Below are 19,462 nucleotides of genomic sequence, written 5' to 3' on the forward strand. Positions count from 1 at the left end.
AAGACGGAAAGACGAAAAGAATAAAAGAAGGTGCAAAAAGTGTATGAGAAAAGAAACAGACTTCCTTTATAGGTTATGTTGTGGCAAGTGTGTGAGTGCGATATACTTCTCCCTCGCTTCGTCTAGTTTGCAAAGTGACGTGCGTTGACGTGTCACGTGAAACTTCACCGAGGTAATTTAACCGAGAGCGCACACTGCTCGGTAAAAGATAAAACTATCGGGGCAGCTGCTCGCGCATAGCGCAATAATAAATAGTGGAGGTTATGATGTCACGCCACGCTCGACCGCGAAGGTCCGAAGGTTTTGGGGACGATTCATGACATGCGGTACACGCTCCCGACGAGAATGGAGAAGTCGAACCCGAAGGAGACCATCAACCTGCTCGAGCTGCTGTCGGAGAGCGATTCCGACAGCACCGACCTGATCCTCCCACCCCAAAAGAAGAAGAAAGTCAAACGGTGATTATTTGTTATAAGACTTGTTCTTTTTAGCTTGAACTTCTTGCACGATTCACTTTTCCTCTTTTCTTCTCTAACGTGAAGAGATAATATATTGGAGAATTGGAAAAATTGATAATTCACGTGACGTTGTGTTAGGTGATACTTTATAATCGTGCTATTTTTTTTTTTTTTAATTACAGGCGGCACAGATCACAGATTCTGTCTAGAAGCAGGCACAGCGATTCTTGTGGATGTAATAAGTCGGATATGCGGGTGATATCTTTGTGGTTAGCAGCAGTGTTAATCACATTTTGGCTGATTGCTTTATCTTGGCTTGCGGCTGTGTTGTATGGCGAGATTAAGAAAATGGATATGTCTATCAAGTCAGGTAAATGCTATTTTGGTTAAGAGATAATTATAATTTTGACCTAATTGGTAAGTAGAGATTAATTGAGTTTTTAATTAAAGTATGAAAGGTTCTAATTAAATCTAATTATATCTATTTATACACGTGCATATATACGTTATGTTTCATCACTTTTTGTCGTCTTGGAAGCTTTATATTGTCTAAGTATTGTTAATTATTTGTACTAAAATAAAATTTATACTTTTAATATTTTTAATATTTTTAATATTTCATATCAATGCAATCTTATAATTCATAGATATATTGAGAATATATTGAAAACAAAAGTTTTAATGACTTGACTAAATCGAAAATAGCTTAGTATTCATCAAAATCGTCTTATGTATTATGCGTTATATACCTCTATGTTTACATAAATCTGATTTAAGAACAAAAAAATTAACTTACCATGTATAGATTTATAGAAAAAAATTTTCCATTAAATACACTTATCTGTAATCATATTCTCTTTCATTTTTGCTTTTTGAGTATTATGTATAACTATTTCTTATAAATATTTTCTTAATATAGAGATTTATTATTATATATCCTTATCAATTACATATTGTTTTCTATAATAATTCATATAATCATTGTTTTACCTTTACGCGAATTAGATTTTTGTTCGGGTAGAATTTTTTTACTGCAGCACACTTACATAAATATAAATAATCAACTTCAATTTGTGGTCTTATCAAATTCGTGCTCGGCGTCGCTCGGTGTCGTTCGGCGTTGCCGTTCGAAATTCCCTATATACCATGTACGGCTCTTATCATGGAAACCCTCTCCCAGCGGGGCTTCAGTCGCCCACCAACCCTCGGCGAGTCGATATCGGACGACGGCGCAGCTGGCGAGAGTGTCGCGTCGCGACGCCGCGCGCTGCTTCACGATATCGCGGGGTTTCGTCGAGGGCTCCGCGGATTTTGTGTTCGTGGATCTTCTGTGTTGTGGTCTCGCCTACCGATCCGCGAATCAATTCTTGAGGATCCTTGCCCAAGAGAGAAGTGAGATGACGCCGTCGCTCGTGCCGTCCGCCCGTTTCCGTCCGCCGCGCGGTAATCGATTAGAATCGCTTCTATAATTCATCCCCCTCGTAGGTCAAGTTCTGCATATTCTGTACGAGAGCTCACCACCCACTCTTCTTCCCATTCCTCTTTTTTCTTCTTCATCATCTCCTATTCATCTTGCTTGAATTCTGGGACATCGCGTCCTCGGATGCACGATTATTAAATATGAATCGAGAGTGTGAGAAAAATAGTTTCGTATAAATCGGGAAAAGAATCGAGAAATCGAAGGTATTTCAATAATACGAATAAAGTTAACTTGAAATATTAATTTTTTTTTAGATATAACGGAGGAAACGTAGATGAGGAATTACAAAAATAGACCGCATGTAAATACGTAGAGAATAAATTGAATAAATTGAATAAAGAATATTAATTTTCTAGGTGGAAAGAAGGAAATATAAAAAAACAGATAAGTGAACGTATGCAGATAAAATAAATATGCGGAAACGATAAATTAGATAATGCCGAGAGCAGGTGACGATAAAATTGATTTATACATCGTGATGAATCTACGAGGAGCGCATAATCGCTCTGGCATTTACATAGATTTGCATTTGAAATCTGCAAGGGACGATCTTCGAATTTACATTACTTATCCAATAGGATGGCATTAAATATCATTAGTGCGGAAGATCCAAGCATCTAGTGAGAATGCAAAAAAATTCTCTCTTTCTCTCTCTCTCTCTCTCTCTCTCTCTCTCTCTCTCACTCTCTCTCTCTCTCACTCACATTCCACAATTCCTTTCCGGCTTTGCGTGCGAGAAGAGATACTTTCTTCGATTAACGTGGACGGAGAGGTGTGTGAAGAGCTCGCATGCGAGTCGTCGAGGACGCGGCTTTACTCCCCTGCTGACGCAAACGCAATGAATATTTGAGCACACACGCGCGTGCAGGAACGTCGGTATCGGTATCGCCGATATTCGCTTCCGCGACTCCGTTGGAAATTTAACGAACGCGACGTATCCATATCAGAGCCGCTTCGTTTCATTTCACATTCGTCACATCTCGTTTGCTTCAAGTGATTCCGATCTTTAATTATCTGGAACGCAGGATTACGGCACGCGTTGGAATTCTCGAGGTGTTGTATCTCCCCGAGCACCGAGTGTGTGTATTTCTTCAAGGTGGTCGCCTGGTGGTTTTTAGAGCGCGAATAATATTCGGCAGATATGTAAGAAACATCGAGAAGTTGATGCTTCTCTCTATTAAATGTTAATTAGTCGACGGGATTAGTCAGCTCATTGCGTAGAATGAAAGTTCTGTATACATTTGGATGACTAATCACGTCCGCTTAGTTAACGAGGTAGCTAATGTTCGTTGTTAATATCGCGGATATTTGCGGTTTCTTCTTCTTCCTCTTCGTCGTCGTTATCGTAAAATGTGCCTGCATTCTTCAAACGACATGCGACGCACAATGAAGATTTGAAAACACATGACTCCGCGAAAGATCCGTCCATGGTGACATGTGCAATCATGCGATTTAATTAAATACTGGTGGGGAGAGATCGGTCGTTGCGAACGTGGTGATTAAGCGGAATCAGTCATTACAGCAATCGAGTTGGCTTATTTATTGTTATGCATGCGAAATTGCATTTATTCGATTGGATAATCGGCATATTTGCCTTTTCGTATTCATCGTAAATACGTCGCAAAAAAATTCCGTATTCTAATTAGAAAAACTAGTTTTACTAAAATGTTTAAAAATTTTGCCAGATATAAATAGTGAAAATAATTTTGCTGGCTTATCAAAATTATGTAGGACGATTCCAAATTGAATTATTAAAATATCAAAAATTTTATATTTATTATACTTATTTATTATACTTTTGGTATAAATCTATTCTATTGACTGCAAATGTTTTTATTGAAAAATATTTCTATAGTTAAATATATTTTTCAAGAATTTTTGTTGGATGTTTCCTTGCTTGACATCACAATCTGATAATAGTGAGGAGTGAACAGAAGTTTTAAGCGCCATATATATTGAATAAATTTTCAAAACTTTGCAATCTTGCTTTTTAGTTTTCTTTCAACATTAGTCTTTCTTTTTTGTATTTTAAAAAATTTGACGGAGAGACTTTTTATTTGGAAAATTTATTTTATCGGTAGCTCTGTACAGCGACCTTAAAACTAAGTAAAACGACAAAATTATCTTTTTTTCTCTTTCATATCGATATCTTATCGAGTCCAGGGCCGCAAGTGTAATTGTGTTGCGACGTGTTTCTATTCAGACGAGCGGGCCGCGTCGTGTCAAATTAACGTCGCGCCAGAAACCCTTTAAGTGTATTTTAAATCACGTTGAAATAAGGACAGATGTTTAAAAGGCTGCAACGAAAGAATTTTCACGCGACTGGACTTTTTTGGTGCTTTATATATCGTAGCTATAATTTCATCATGCAATAATAACATAATAACGATAACATAAGCGATCAACTAAATTGTCAGTAAGTTAAATGTCACGATAATATTATCGCCAGAAGGATTCTCCTCGGTTAAATGATCCATTTAATCACGAATTAGAAGTAAAAAAAGCACAATCGCGGCTGACAACAAAACGCCGAATCAATAACTCAACACGTTTCTGTTCTCTTTTAATTGAAATCGTTATCTAAATTAAATTGCATTCCTCTTCTCATATCGATCTGCTTTGCAACTTAATTTAAGACAGAAAACCAAAGTGATTTCAACAGAACGAGGTGTTAACTCTTTTGTTATCAAAGTGGATCATCAAATTATCCTATATGAAAAGAGTACATTTGCTGAAGTATCTAAAAACTTAAACAAATATTGATCTGAACATAATTTTGTTAAGTCATCAAAATAATTATGTAAAACGTTCAAATTGATCACTATCAAAAACTTTTCTAATATTGCATCATGCTTAAACGTTCTACTCAATAATTTTAATGACTCATAAAAATTATTTTCAGATTTATATCTGATCAAATTTCTAGATTCAACAAAACCGTTCTTTCCGTGTGAGATTAATAGATTTTAAAATACTTTTATCGTGTCTGATCATCATGAGCGTGATGATCAACATTTTCGCATTCGTTATCGCGTTTATCAAATAATCCTACGGCAGCAAATATAAAGAAGAGCCTTGAAGAGATTAATGCCACAGCAACGATTGCTCTTATCAGTTTGGCTCTCTGCCTTTTTCTCGCCGTCAAGCAATTTCGACTCACTTGAGACGTAATAATCTCGTACTCCGGAATAGGAGTCCGTCACAGATCCTACTTCTCGTCGTATGTCACGTGTATTTAATTCAGAACCAGCTTTCCGATATATATGTGCGTGCATGCTATATATGCGTGCGTACTTGTGTAAATGCAAACACGATCAGGTACCAGTCAGCCGGCTGATAAGAGCCTCTCGCTTCAGTGACGAGCACGTCGTTGCGACGCGAAATTCGTGCGTTCGCTCGACGTCTTTCTCGTCGTTCTTTCTCGAGAAATCCGGAGTCCGAAATCCGCGCAATTGCAACGGTTTCCGTGACGCAATCACGTGAAAACGGTCTCATCTGCTCGACAATAGGAGCACGACGCTCGGGGCAAAGCCTTCCTTCTCTTTCGCGCCTCTCATTGCGAAATTTGTCTCGCAACCTCGAGGTTGCACCTGGCTTCAGTCCCTATTTCGAACCGGTTCCTCTCCCGTTTTCACGAAGATGTGACGTAAGTCTGATTGTGTAGTTAATTTATCGGTGTATCGCATATTTATAATCGCCGTCTCACTGCGATAAAGATCGTTAATTAAACTTTAATCGAGAATTTTAAATCTGACTCTTCAGATAGACAACTATCACATGATACTATCAAAAATGATACTATCAAGTGATAGCATTCTATTAGATATTTATAGCATAATTTGGATTCATCGAAATTAATTGATAAGAAGTCTTGATCGTCTGAATGCAAAAATCGTCAATGAGATGGAAAGATGAAAGATGTTAACATTTTTTCGAATATTGATTCTAAAATTATATTAATCATGCAATCTTTACGATCCACCAGCGCGTTTTTATTCTTATTGTGTGCACCTTGACATATTATTAAGTATCACTTGTAATCTTGTTTTTATATACTGACAATTTATATTTCTTCAAAGATTTTTCTGAAAAACCATGAAAAAGCAATAGTTAACTTAGCTTGTTATATGCTACATTCTTCACCGATATTTTCATTGATTAGCTTTGAATTACTCTCTCGTAGCACGATATAATTTTCATTCTCATTACCTCTATCTTATCTAAAACTTTGTGCCGACGGTGATCGCAGTACACAAACTTCAGCTGCGATATCGTTCAATTATCACATGAATATTCGCAACACAAGACGTCACTTATCCGCGGAAATATAATCAATTTCAGAGGCGGCAATTGATCAAGGAATGTAGATACGAGACATTTACTTGACTAAGAGTGCATCACCCGGACGACTGCGAGTTCCGAAAGCGCGGCGAGGAAACGCTGGATATGTCCGCGGACGAAGACACAGACTGAAGCGAAGGTTTTCGAAGTGCCGCTTAATTTTCGTGCAGTCACGCCGTGCAGGCTCGCATATTAAGAAATCGTATAATTTTCTCCGCAAGCGGGCCGGCGGTCGAGCCAGTCATTCGTCGATAATCGTGAGCGGAAATGATCGTGCGTGATCGCGGAACGACTCTCCGAGCTCGCGGCGATCGTACGGTGTCCGTTGGAGAACGCCGGGTGTGAAGTACATAAAATCAGGAGGGTGGCTCCCGAGGTAGTCCCGCCGAAGGTATCCTGAAAGATAGGCGGCGTGGTTCTGCTTGAGATGAACTCGGTGGCGGTGACAGTGCCGCTTCGTCAGCCGACGAAGAAGATGAAGAAGCGGAAGGAGCTGGACGCCCTGGCACCGGCGCACGCTATCTCGCGCCGGAGTTCCGGGAAACGCAGCTCGCAGGTGATTTAAGATAATTAATTTTCAAAGTTTCGCTTTCTTTCCCGATAACAACGTTGTGGCGCCGGCGAAGTTTTTTAAATCTACAGTGAAAAATAAATAAATGATGAATGAAGACTTGTATACGAGTAACACGTAGATAATAAAAGACACATTTGGCGTAAAGAATCTTAGTGACAAATGCGATGACAAATTATTATTATTTCGAGTCAATTTGTATAAATGTTGTATTGTTCTGAAATTTAGATAAAAGACTGAATTATAAATGTGGATACTTTCAGACTAGTCGATTAGGAATATTCCAATGTGAAAAAGAAAAACAAAGTTATGTCAAGTATCGTAAGAGGGAAGATAAGAAATGATATGAGTTATAAAAAGAAATTATGATTATGATGTGAATAAATAAAATTGCATCGTTATTTTTTTAATGCTAATTAATTAGTGATGCATTTGTTTCTCTTATATTTTTGTTTTTCAGGAATTGCTGACAGACAGCAGCGACGATCGTTCGGAATACTGGAACGTCTCCACCAGAAACGGCCGCAAGTGCAGGGGCAGGAGAAGTCGTGCTTGTCCCGGATTCCTTAAGGCTTGCAATGCCTTTTTGGCGTGCGCCTCCGTATTGGCGACCGCCAGCCTGATATGGCTGTTCATCGACGTTCGTCAACAGCTTACGGCTTTGCGAACCGAGTTAGACCAAGGTACTGGTCTAACGTTTGCATAGACCGGCGACACATCCGGCATTAAATTAATTAAGCCAAGCAGTAGCTAAAAAACGAAGCTATGTATTCAACTCGACAATGCAAACAAATAAACGCAAACTCAAACATTGTTATTTAATATGCGATTCAATTTTAGCTTTAAATGTTTAACGTACGAAAAGTCCGAGTTCTATAAATGATTTTAATTAGAACCTTTCAGAATTAAAAATGTTCTTTATAATAATTGTATGATTCTCTGTTTTTTTTTTCTCGTACTTAATTTCTTGTGCATTACAGTGATAGCGGGTAGCGAGGGTGTCCCGGACGCTCTGCAGAAATGCCACTCCTTGTCGAGAGATCTTCAGAATAATCAGACAATTATCTTCTCCAGACTGTCTGATCTCAAGCAGCAAATAAATAATTTTACGGTACAGGTAAAACCGCACAAGTAATATCGATAATTCAATTGTGACACCGATCATAATGACTCACGTCCTTCCGGATCGATGTTTTTACAGCTGGCGCATATTCAGCAAGATTTGCATAAAGTGCAGGAATACTTCCAAGCCGCACCCGAGATGGCCAATTTGCCGAAACGCTTGAACGAGTTGTCAACTAGTGTTGCAACATTTGGCAGTCAAATAAGGGATCTCGGGGCCACGGTGAATACCCTGAAAGAAACGAATATGAGGGTACAGAATGCACAGGTCACTATGCAACAGAACATCAGCAGTATTAAGGTAAAGGACGGAAAAGAAAATTGCGATGATTAATTTGCTCAATGTCTATCGAATGTTGCATTTTCTTTTTAGCACTCAATGTTAGAATTGTCGAATATTACTCAAAAGCCTCAAATATTAAGCATCGACGAAACGCAAGTTAAGACTGACAAACTAAACCTCACAATATCACATTTAACGCATAATTTAACGCATGTTAATGAGACGTTGTCGAGCAAATTGCAATGGGTCGCCGACGACCAAGACAAGGATCGCGTAAGTATGATGTGAATTTTATAATAAATATATTGGATCAATCATGTAATATCAACCATGTTTACGCCTCGTATCTTATCACCACAGAAAAAATTAGTTTCGCTTCAAGAAGCAACGGCGGCGATCAACACGACAATGATGTCCTTGCAAGGGGAGTGCGTTAAAATGTCTGAGCAAGCTTCCATTCTAGCATCGATTCAGCAATTAAAAGATAAGGTATGTTGAAAGATCGCAGACTATTGAATGTAGTGACTATTGATTGTGATTATTGAATTGCGTTTCGATGTAGTCTCGTCAATATTTATTACTTAATACAGATGAACGAGATACGCGCAACAGATGTAGATTTAATCAACAAATTCAAGCAATTGGAACAATCGTATGTCGGACTGAAAAATTCTACTAGCATAATGTTCGCGACTGTGTCCGAGATGCAAAATCAGCAGCAAGTCAACAAGATCAAGCTATCGGAGTCGTTAAACAGCGATATGACAACGGAGACATATCGCGGTATGACAGGTGCGGTGAAGCTATCTTTCGCAAAGTTTTTTCAGTTGCAGATTCGTAAACATGTGCCATGATTTTCGTTCTTGTATCGTTTGCAGATGACGTTGCTCAGAGAAGGAGTTTGAATGATAGAATGTAAATGTGGCGAAAGCAAAAGTGAAGGACCCTGAAAGAAACTTGCGCTCGAGAAGCGACTTTCACAATAGATGAAAGTCACGTCGTACGCAGTCTGAGAAGCTATGTATTGTAAATATTAAATAAATTAAGAGAATACGTTACACATGTACATAGGGAGATACTATTTATGATACCACACGCATCTCTGATGGAGTAGCCCATCGGGATTGCGTGAGTAACGTGTGATGTTACGTTGACAAGAGACTATCGTGAGCGTGCCGTGGCCTGAAAGAAGCCACTTATGCTGAGCAATAATTTAAAGCGTTTGGAACATTTATTGTTAGCGAGACGAATGTATTCTGTATTCGATCTAGATTAGATACGTCAATTCCTAATAACACCGAACACTACATAGCGAGAAAGGTATTTCAGAAATACTATGGAAAGTACAAAGTCGACAGCCGTCTCGAAACACGTTCTCGGTTGTACAACGTCTAGAAAAAAACATTTATATTTAAGTAGGCAGCGAAAGTTTTCTACTCTTCTACATTTTGTAGCATAATACGCTATTGTACATTTTTCCGAGTTTTCTGACATGAAACAATAGAGTTTCCCAGATAGCGAAAAAAAAAAATCATGTATAGATACCGTGATTCAGCATGTGTATGTAAATACAAAATTATTTAACAAACAGTGTGATAAAAGGATAGAGAAGTAACGATTGCACATTTTCATTGCAAAGTTAATTAAATTTTATTTTCAGGATTCAAGACAAATCAAGACATTGGTGATATATGTTTCCCTTTTTTAATTTAGCGTGCACACATACATACACCGTACAGTTGAATGTACAATTAAATGTGATGGTTAAAATGTTAGTCTTTCTGCAGCAAATAACTTTTACTTGCATCGCAGATAGTATTGTAGTAGGCTTGATCAAATCTTTTTAATAAAGAATGAGCATTATTTTTGTATGTATTGAGAACGATGTTTGCGAAAAGAATAAAACGAAGAATAATAACGAGCTCCCCGAAAGCTTGCAGCATCTCGGCTCTTTGGTACATGAATGGTTTTCATCGAACTCTTGTTCTTGAACTGTAGACAGCGAGTGTATACGAGAACTAGAATAGTATTCGCATGTAATTATTTCGCATACAATCATACATCATGAGGAACAATCTAGGCGAGTAGTAGCTTGATCTCTCACGACAGCGTGCGAGAAATCCCCAAATGAAGACCAATTAATTTTTTGAAATACAATTTTGGCTATGTGCATTCGTTTGTGAATTTAGGAGGATAATTACGTGCGAGTACGCGATAAATCAGCTACAACAATATCGAAATGAATTAATAAAAAAGAAAAGAGAAGGAATATATATAATAAATATAGCGAAGTTGATGTCATTTCCCGTATCCTCGACATTATTGAATCTGCAAATCTGATAAAGCAACAATCAGCTCGAGAAGCTCTGAAATTTACAAATTTACAAATTTAACTCTCAAAATTACATTTCATACTTTTAATTTTTAATTTACCAAGCAATTGATTTGAAAAGTAAATCGAGTAGATCTCGATATTAGTATCTTTCTTTTGTTTAAGAGAATACGAATGCCCCTTCATCCTCATTTCTATTTTTCCAAGGAGCGCAATTTCCCCGACGTCCCCGCGGCTCCCAAGCTCGATCTCGACGTACCCCGCTCGTGTGCCATCGAGCCTCGCGCGATTGGTCGGCCCTCGTAATTCTGTACGGTGCATCTGTGCATCTGGTGCAACAGATGCGTCGCGTCCCTATAGTTCAAGCCTGGTCTCGCGCGCGGACGTCTCGGACGCGATTGCATTCTACGGAGCCGCGGCTGAGCGGAATCGCCGTGTGCTGGCTCGCGTAATTCGCGAAAATTCGACAGCGTCGACGAGTAAGTATCCACGTTCCACTGACGCGTCAATGCGCATTTCGTTGCAGCAATTCCGTCCAGTGCCCGACTTCCTTCTCGTTCAATTTGTACTTTTCATAAGTGATTACGGATAAAGAGCTTTATGGAATTTAATTTCAATTTTACATTCAGTTTAATGTGTAAACGTGTAAAGACGGAGGATTGTTATTGTATTGCGCGTAACTTTCGTAAACTCGGAAAATCAAAGATTCACGCGGGCGTCCGACAGTTGCTTTGTTCCGACCGAACTACGCATTACTATTGTCCGGAAAGTCAAGCTCGAAGATCGCGTCGTTTAGCGATAAAGGAGGATGAAGCATTGCAGGATTGCATGTTTCATCAAATTAAAATGTTGACAGAATTTGCGAGTGGTTTTTTTTTTTTTCATTTGGTCGTACGCGCCAACGTTCTTATCGTGACGAACAATTGCTACTTTTCGAAATGAGTCACGATGAGCCGTTTACATGCTCCGTTATCAGTTGCGCGTCTCACTTTTACGATTAAGCGCGGAATGAATTGACAAGACGAATCAGGCAAACACAATTATTATCGCTGAGAGAGTACGGTGCGTTTCGATCGATATAAACAAAGCGACGCGTTCATTCGATCGCTGACCCTGTGTGAATTGCACGCGGCGATGCTTTTGATGATACTCCAGAGAAATCGATTCTATCTCTTTTTACGTACGATTGAGATTCCATTCATTAATTCGAGTAATCGCTATTCGATCAAATTTTTTAGCGCGTCTTACATATTTCGCGTGCGCGATTATTATTTTTTAAATTATTTTTATTTCCTGTCGCTCTTCTTCATTTGGCAAAGGGGAAGCTTGTTGCTATTCATATTCACTTCGCCTACAAGTTGTTATTATTATTGACGTGTGTATATATTTTTGAAAATAATCCTTCCAGCTTTCCAGCTGAAAAAAGTAAATTGCCGATTTTACAAAAACCAAGAATATAAATATGTATATGTTTTTAATTTTATATTTTATATTTTTTATTTTTATGTAAAACAAAGTAAATACCTACATATATTTATTTTTACATTTCGAACGCGCTCAAGTTTACTTAGACGGAGTCGAGAATACGCGATACTCGAGAAGCTTCTCTCTCTCTCTCTCTCTCTCTCTCTCTCTCTCTCTCTCTCTCTCTTATAATTCTTCACCGTTTAAAATCCGAACCTTAAATCCTACGATGCGCATAAACAAAGCAGCGGCATTCTCGATCACTGACCCGCGCCAACGTATGATGATACTCTCTACGTTCCGTCGGTCCGCTTCGTTCGCGATCGATCGATCTTCAGCCGCAAATTCCCGTAGATTCCTCCCTTTCTTCTCTCCCTCACCGCCGTCGCATGCGGCTATTTGCGACATCGATTCGTGTCGCGATCGATCGGTCGATGTCTCTTCTCTCTCATTCTGCGAATCGATTATCCTCCTCACTTTCGTCGACCTTCGCCAAACTTCAGATCCTCATCCGACGAGAGTTTCAGGTGACCTAACCTCGTCCGGAATCCTCCTTTCGAAGATCATGCAATCGCGCGGAACACGCGAACGAGAATAGAGCTGGGAAGTGCAACGGACAGGAGTAATCGGAGTTCGCGACATCCTCAGATGCGACTTGCGACAAGTTAGATTTCGGGCATTACGGGTGCACATGTAGATTGTACGTCAGTACGCCAAGTGCTTGTGTTACGAAGTTACTCGCACGTATGTCAGGGTTACTCTTAGGAAAAAATTGTTGGCTTTCGGCTAGGTGAGCTCAGCGTCCGGAGTTCCGGGCGTTCGAGCGCGTCCTGAAAGGGTGAAAAGAAGGGAGCGTGGTGGAGGATCGCGCGCGAGGGGGACATCGGTGCGCGCGTTGTGTATTACGTCAGGTCAGGGCGAGCGCGACGGCGAGAGAGTGCAGCACCGCAAAAGAAAGAGAGAGAGGGAGAAAAAGAGAACGACAGAGCGAAAGAAAGGAAGTGAGTGAGGGGGAGGGATAGGTAGAGGAACGGCGTCTCTCTTTACATCTGCGCATTTCTCGCGTTCGCTCAGGGGAAAACTCCAAAACAAGCAACATGGCGGACCCGAGCAGCGAGCCCGCATCGTCGAGCGGCATCGCGGAGCAGGTAGCCGCGACGGCGGCCGCCACCGTCGTCGCGGACCCGTTGCGCGAGGACCACGACAAGCCCGAGGACTTCCACGAGCCCGACAAGAAGCGGCGGAGGACGACGACGCGCGCCGAGGACGCCGCGAAAACCGAGCAGAAGCTGGAGCACCGTCTGGGCGGCATCCTCTGCTGCGCAGTATGCCTCGATTTGCCCCGTGCAGCCGTCTATCAGGTATGTTCGTCCCCCCTTCTCCCCGCCCCGTCCTCGACTTTCTTCCTCGCCGCCTCCTCTCCGTTCCGGGAGGTCTGGCGACGACGACGTTCGACAACGAAGCTTGAAAAGATAAAAAAAAGGGAGAAAAAAAAAAAAAGAAAACAATGTCCCCCAACAACAATGTTTCCTTTCGCGACGTGTCCTGCTTTCATCGAGACGTGCGACCGCCCTTTATCCCCCTCGCCGGATGATCGCAATGTGCGAAACCCGCGACCCGTGCCCCTCTTCCCGCGACGGCCTAGTAGCGGCCTAGTAGTGTAGCGGTCCATCGATCCGTTTGCGTCTCCGAGGGGTCGATTTTTCGAGCGACCGACGCCACGTATAGGCGAGACGGTCGCGCGAACTCCTGGGCTCAACCCGCTCGGGAGAGACGCGTACGACTCCAGACTCGTTCTTTGCAGACGCTCTGAAGTATCCGTGACTGGAAAGCCCCCTTTTCCTTCCTCCCCTCCCCCCCCCGGGCACGTCGTCCACAAAGCGTTCCGCTCACGATCAAGGGCGACCGAAGGCTTCGCGAATTATGTTTAGGAACGTACTGTACGAACTGTCAAAAAGAGAAAATTTGCGCTTATCGCCACTTTATTGTATTTAGCAAACTACGTCTTTTTCTCCTGTTTTAACATCCTCCTCCGTTGAAATATTCTTTTTCTTTCTCTCTCCCTCCGTTACCATCTTTTGCTTTTCTTCCTTTCTTTTCTTCTTTTCTTCTTTTTTTTTTTGCCGTGACGTGAGATGTGGAACTAACGAATTATCTCCGTTGAATAGCTTTTTAGCATTTTTTTTTTTTTTTTTTTTTTTTTTTTTTTTTTTTTTTATCGTAACGGAGTCCGGATGTGAATTGTAACGGAGTTCGATACCAGGCTGGACTTTTTTTTCCTTCCCTCCCATGTTTCTCGTTTACTTTAATGTGATGTAATATTAAAATATGCGGTAAAAATCCATAAAGTAGTAGCAATATATATATATATATATATATATATATAATCGTACAGTTCCCTGTCATAAACTCTTTAGCTTTATACACAGGTCGAATAATGAGTTTGTCCGTTGAGACGAGACGAGAGACATGTTAAGTTTCCCGCAGGTAGGTGACTTTATATTTTTTTCTTTATATTAGAAGGTCAACACGCGTCGCTCTTGTGACATATCTACGTTGCGACGAACTTGTTGTAACGAAACGGCTCCCTTCGCAACACACAAATCGACTCGATAAACTGTGTAAGACACGTACATGATTTGCGCACAATCTTCTTTGCTTTGAAAAACTTAAAGTATCCAATTTGTCTGAGAGAGAAAGAGAAAGAGGGGAAGAACATGCCTCCTCTCTTGATGATCGCAAGGAGCTACACGTAAAATTAATTTCCTACGTCCGCGATTGTTTACGATATATATCGGGCCTTTCGTTATAAACTACGTAACCTGCGTGCAACGCGATATAACTTCGATATAACTTCGATCGAAGAGAGAAGTAGAATAACGTCACTCTGAACAGGTACCTTAGACGAAATGTAAAGCAGCTGTTTTCTCGATTTATTATTGTGTGTATGCATGCAGCTACTCATACTCGTTTAGAGCAAGTTGATCGCAGGAGAGATACCACATACGTTTTGTCGGTCAATTGTAGATCCAGCCTTCCCATAAAACCCTCTCCCCCCCCCCCTCCCCGCCTCCCCCGTTAGTTTTTCATATAACTTTCCTTAGGAATGCTGTGTCGACGCGAGATTACACGGCATTGAAAGGATTCACAAGTGACATAACTTAACTGTAACTTAATTGTAACAGAGTACACGAGGGATTGTATGCCACCCGCCTTGATATTTTTAATGTTAATTAATAACAATGTGTGTAAGCTCACAGGTGTGAGGTCTCCTCTGCAGACGCGCACGTATTTCGTGACGTTTGTGATACGAAGATACTCGATCCATTGTATTCTTTCAGTTGTACACATTTCTACAAAAAACACATCCATTCCCCTCCCCCTTCCCCCCGCACACTTGCCTTCCTTTTTTTTTTTTACATAGAGCCTATGATGCATTTATAAAGAACGACGAATCCGTTTCTGTGGCTCGCGAAATAGCGGGATTGGAAAAATCCCGCGTGCTCTCGTTAGTGCCTCTATAATTAAATCGGTTAGATAAAGTAGTCAAGTACTTAAGATTCTAGATCTCTGTAGTTGTTTAGTGTATAATACTATAATGATACTTGGACTCTTACGAAATGCTGTGTTTACAATAAGAGATTATCGAAAGGCAGGGACATATTCGGAACACAATGAGAATATAAAAGCCTATTGTTAGATTAATGCGAGACTGATGCCCATCAGTTATAGTCAGCAGTGAGAGAGTGAGAGTGAGGGAGAGAAAGCGAATACAGAAAGAGAAAGAAGAAAAAGATCTGTACAAACTGTATAGTTGCAAAACAAAATAAATATTCTTAAAGGTTATTAGTTAGTTATTTCGCATAAAACACCCCTTTTCACTTGTTCCCACGTGTCATCATCCTCGTCTCTTCCCTTCTGTCATCGATATATTGGCATTAAAAATAATTCCTTAGAGAATACTCGTGATAATTTAAACAAACACGATCTCGATAAAGTACATTTGTAATTAATAAGTACCCGTACGATTTTGTGTTTCAGGTTTAAACGTCAAAGTGATGGTAATATACATGGCATAATTTTTTGATTCTATTTGTGTTGACGATTCTGGGGGTTCTGTAGTATGCACATAAAATAAGAATGCAAAACAGAAAGTGAATATACTGTCTGTAACGAAAACGTTCATGAGAACAAAGAAAAGGAATCGGCTTGTTATGAACGTTATCACGTATATCGAATCAATAATTATCAGCTACATTTCTCGTAAAGAGTCGTTAAAATTTAGAAAGTTGTGTGCACATCTCGAACAATGCATTCATTTTTATAAGCACATAATATGTACCGTGTGAGAATTGGGTTATTTAGCTTTCTTATGTTAAAAAAAAAAAAAAAAAAAAAAAGAAAAAAAAGAAAGAAAGAAAGTTTAATGAGACACAAGAACGTTAATAATACATACTGCAATGATGTTCACAGTGTGCTAATGGACACTTGATGTGTGCTGGTTGCTTCACTCATGTCCTCGCAGATGCCAGGCTGCGGGACGAGATGGCAACATGCCCCAACTGCAGAATCGAAATCAGCAAAACCACCGCGTCACGAAATCTGGCAGTTGAAAAAGCCGTGTCTGAGTTACCCGCCGAATGTCAATATTGCGCGAAGGAGTTCCCGCGAAATTCCTTAGAGCACCACGAAGAGGCTATGTGCGAGGAAAGGTAAATCCGTAAGGCAAAATTTACTTAAATCTTATACGCATTTCTCCGTGGGGTCTCTCGCCAACATCTCTGACTAATGTAACTGATCTCTTTACGATATAGTTACAGGTGGACCGCGCAAATACATAGTAATAGAAGGCAGTTACTTATGTGCACACAAACATAACTTCCCTAAATTTCCCAAAAATTTAATATGCGTCGCAGATTAGAAATGTCTGTTCCAAAGTCCTACATAAAGTTCTCTCATAATCCACCATGCTCTCCTTGCTGTGTAACGTACTTATGTATGTGTGTGCTCATATCCGATATCTAATTACTTGTACAGGATATCTAGTTGCAAATATAGTAGAATCGGTTGTCCATGGCGAGGCCCGAACCACGAGATTCCGGAACACGAGAGTCACTGCGCTCATCCTCATCGTACAGGTGCGGACGTGATGGAGGCTCTGCGCGAGATTGATGCCCGTACCTTGGACGAACGTAGGCTCTATGACAATGTCTTTGATCTTTTGTCCTACGAGAAAATCACATTTAACGGTCTGTATCAATTGTTAAATATTACTATAATATTACGCAAAGATATTGAAATAATCTGTAGATTACTAGATAGAGAAAATGTATATCATATGATTTTTCTGTATTCCTAGCAGCATTAAAAATTGCAATTGGATAAATAATTTTTTTGCATCACGATATTCATCTTATAATATTGTAACATTTCTTGATTTGTCTTCTTGCATCTTTTTTTTTCTTTCGTAGTTATAGGCAATATATATGCTCGCTAAGATTTATCAATTATGCATAAAATTTTGTCGTTTGTAGATTTACAGATGAAGCCATATCGTACTGACGAATTTATCCATAAACTATTTTATGAAACTTCACGATTCGGCGCTTTCAATAATCAGTGGGTAGTGAAGGCCAGGATCAATAGTAATCAACGCGATCCTACTCAAAGTTCAGAGCGAGACATAACTTACCAAGTACGAAAAATCGCATGTCTTTGTAATTTTAAAAAGAAGTTTAAGTATCGCACTACACTATCCGTATATGCGTGCGTGTAAGCGGATTAAAAGAAATTGTTGAATTATAAAGCTGGTATACGATGTAACAGCCTGCGATCTAAGCATAAAATGTTTTGTAGCTGATACTAAAGACAAAAACCACTTATCCGCTACCAGTTTATTACTTGATCTTGAAAGGGCCATTTGGCGATATGAAAGTCCATCCGAGAATTCACAGATTCGAATTTACCGAGCAAGAAAATGAGAGTCCGTATTTTACATTGCCATTACCGGACACGGCGGAATGCAATAGACTCCTTGCGGCTAAAGCCATCAGTTTTAGGTAAAGGATCGATTTTAGATAAACGCGATAGAGCTACTGCAGTCACTTTATTACAATATAATACACAATGGGTGTAACTCATATGTACAATGTGTAATTTTTCGTTTGCAGACTAATAATGTTCCTGGCATCTAAGTAGCTTACAACGATAAAATCTATTGTCAAGATTTTGTCATAAAAGGAATCGATCGACGAGATCTTCTAGATATAACGAAAAATACAAATATAGCGATCACAGAGATTTATAATCGTATAGTAGCGATATTGATCATACTAATGATGAACAATGAAAAGAGAAAGAGATTCAAAGATACTAATATAATTGTAATGTTTAAAAATACATGTTAAATATGTATAAAATTAATATAATGTGACGACATACACGGAAAGCACAGAATATTTAAATATTGGAAAAATAAATTTTAAATTGCTTTACACCTTCCTTTTAAATCAAACTTTTACATTAAAACGAAAAGGAGAAACTAAGAACTAGCGATTAGTTTATATAGATTATTGTTAGATAATAAATTGTATGTCCCAGTTGTGCAATGTGCTTGTACCTCATGGTTAAGCTAAATGATCAGTATCGCTTAGATAATACTATAATTTAATATATCCTTGTCCAAGAAGAGCCTATTGTTTTTCGTTTATTTAAATAAAACGCTATCGATGTAAAATTCCGAATAAAAATTGTAATTATAAGAAGCCTAAAAATACTTCATTACATCCAAGTCACATTGATCACATTGTAGCATTAAGTCATTTTGTACACATCGAAATACGATACTGAAAAAAAGTTAACACTTCTATGATAATTCTTACTGATTTCTAATTTTTGCGCATATATTTGTACCTTAAGTTGCGCGCATGGCACATGTGAAATTCTGCATTGCAGATCTGCCGCTCTCTAAAGAGAACGTTAATTATTATAATTCTGCCAGATTGATGAAGGTGTTGTTGCTAGCCTTCGGGCCGTTTGTATTATTTGGCGGAAAGATTAATGGATTCAAATTATTCTCGGGTTGGCTGCTACTGAGTCTGCGATATCTCGGTACAACCAACCTGGAATCGGGCTCCGAACAGCCGGTCAACCAGTAAGAAGTCACCCTGCCTTTTCCTTTCAACTCCACCTCCCCTCTGAGTTCGAGATCAAACGTCCCGAACTTGTCCAAGATATTCTTCGTCGCTTCCGAGACATGTATTCTCAAAGCTGCGAGACACAATAATGTTTACTTTGAATTTTTATTTTTATGTGAAATCGAAACTTCTTCAAAATTTCTATTCAATTTCTATTTTTTACGATTCTAAATATTTGATTCTAGATATTTGATTGTTCTGAAAGAGTTGTCAGT

The 19,462-nt window shown here is 39.5% G+C and overlaps 3 protein-coding genes and 2 long non-coding RNA genes across 11 annotated transcripts in view; 2 read left to right on the forward strand and 3 right to left on the reverse strand.

The window, feature by feature from the left end:
- Positions 1 to 7: 7 nt before the first annotated feature.
- LOC105430061 (uncharacterized) lies at positions 8 to 10,126 on the forward strand. Of its 3 annotated transcripts, none has more exons than XM_011643391.3 (9): positions 1,632 to 1,901; positions 6,280 to 6,835; positions 7,311 to 7,533; positions 7,831 to 7,967; positions 8,052 to 8,273; positions 8,346 to 8,528; positions 8,616 to 8,744; positions 8,846 to 9,047; positions 9,134 to 10,126. In XM_011643391.3, exons 2-9 carry the CDS (start codon positions 6,707 to 6,709, stop codon positions 9,172 to 9,174), a joined length of 1,266 nt encoding a protein of 421 aa, XP_011641693.1. In that variant the 5' UTR covers positions 1,632 to 1,901; positions 6,280 to 6,706; the 3' UTR covers positions 9,175 to 10,126. The 3 variants fall into 3 exon arrangements, with proteins under 3 accessions (XP_088938640.1, XP_011641693.1, XP_011641698.1); XM_011643396.3 differs by having other exon boundaries at positions 7,831 to 7,961; XM_089082514.1 differs by lacking the exons at positions 1,632 to 1,901; positions 6,280 to 6,835; positions 7,311 to 7,533 and adding exons at positions 8 to 458; positions 641 to 828.
- LOC148937939 (uncharacterized) lies at positions 7,003 to 7,925 on the reverse strand. The gene is made up of 2 exons (XR_016140699.1): positions 7,810 to 7,925; positions 7,003 to 7,600 (listed from the first exon to the last, which is right to left on the reverse strand). It is a non-coding gene; the product is annotated as an uncharacterized LOC148937939 (long non-coding RNA).
- LOC105430066 (uncharacterized) lies at positions 9,881 to 12,335 on the reverse strand. Its single transcript, XR_968177.2, has 2 exons — positions 12,116 to 12,335; positions 9,881 to 12,003 (listed from the first exon to the last, which is right to left on the reverse strand). It is a non-coding gene; the product is annotated as an uncharacterized LOC105430066 (long non-coding RNA).
- Positions 10,917 to 18,815, forward strand: LOC105430065 (zinc finger TRAF-type-containing protein 1 homolog). Of its 2 annotated transcripts, none has more exons than XM_011643399.3 (7): positions 10,917 to 11,066; positions 13,126 to 13,412; positions 16,525 to 16,763; positions 17,089 to 17,300; positions 17,586 to 17,746; positions 17,908 to 18,110; positions 18,222 to 18,815. In XM_011643399.3, the coding sequence occupies exons 2-7, from the start codon at positions 13,149 to 13,151 to the stop codon at positions 18,247 to 18,249; spliced, it is 1,107 nt and encodes a 368-aa protein (XP_011641701.2). In that variant the 5' UTR covers positions 10,917 to 11,066; positions 13,126 to 13,148; the 3' UTR covers positions 18,250 to 18,815. The 2 variants fall into 2 exon arrangements, with proteins under 2 accessions (XP_011641701.2, XP_088938644.1); XM_089082518.1 differs by lacking the exon at positions 10,917 to 11,066 and adding an exon at positions 12,626 to 13,052.
- LOC105430064 (atrial natriuretic peptide receptor 1) overlaps positions 18,141 to 19,462 on the reverse strand; it is a 65,968-nt gene continuing 64,646 nt past the window's right edge. For all 4 annotated transcript variants that reach the window (XM_089082408.1, XM_089082413.1, XM_089082403.1 and 1 more), the window contains one exon: positions 18,141 to 19,320. In XM_089082408.1, the coding sequence (XP_088938534.1) occupies positions 19,037 to 19,320 (284 nt within the window). In that variant the 3' untranslated portion in view covers positions 18,141 to 19,036. The remainder of the gene's footprint in view (positions 19,321 to 19,462) is intronic.

The sequence above is a fragment of the Pogonomyrmex barbatus genome, unplaced genomic scaffold, assembly GCF_055798465.1.
Source record: "Pogonomyrmex barbatus isolate J1 unplaced genomic scaffold, ASM5579846v1 scaffold1, whole genome shotgun sequence".
Lineage (NCBI taxonomy): Eukaryota > Metazoa > Arthropoda > Insecta > Hymenoptera > Formicidae > Pogonomyrmex > Pogonomyrmex barbatus.

Bases quoted from the DNA above. Each gene is read 5' to 3' on its own strand.
- LOC105430061 (XM_011643391.3), top strand. From the start codon at position 6,707: ATGAACTCGGTGGCGGTGACAGTGCCGCTTCGTCAGCCGACGAAGAAG. The intron at 7,968-8,051 runs GTAAAACCGCAC...ATGTTTTTACAG, and splicing joins TAAATAATTTTACGGTACAG to CTGGCGCATATTCAGCAAGA. The intron at 8,529-8,615 runs GTAAGTATGATG...TTATCACCACAG, and splicing joins ACGACCAAGACAAGGATCGC to AAAAAATTAGTTTCGCTTCA.
- LOC105430065 (XM_011643399.3), top strand. From the start codon at position 13,149: ATGGCGGACCCGAGCAGCGAGCCCGCATCGTCGAGCGGCATCGCGGAG. The intron at 17,301-17,585 runs GTCTGTATCAAT...TGTCGTTTGTAG, and splicing joins CGAGAAAATCACATTTAACG to ATTTACAGATGAAGCCATAT. The intron at 18,111-18,221 runs GTAAAGGATCGA...TTTCGTTTGCAG, and splicing joins GCTAAAGCCATCAGTTTTAG to ACTAATAATGTTCCTGGCAT.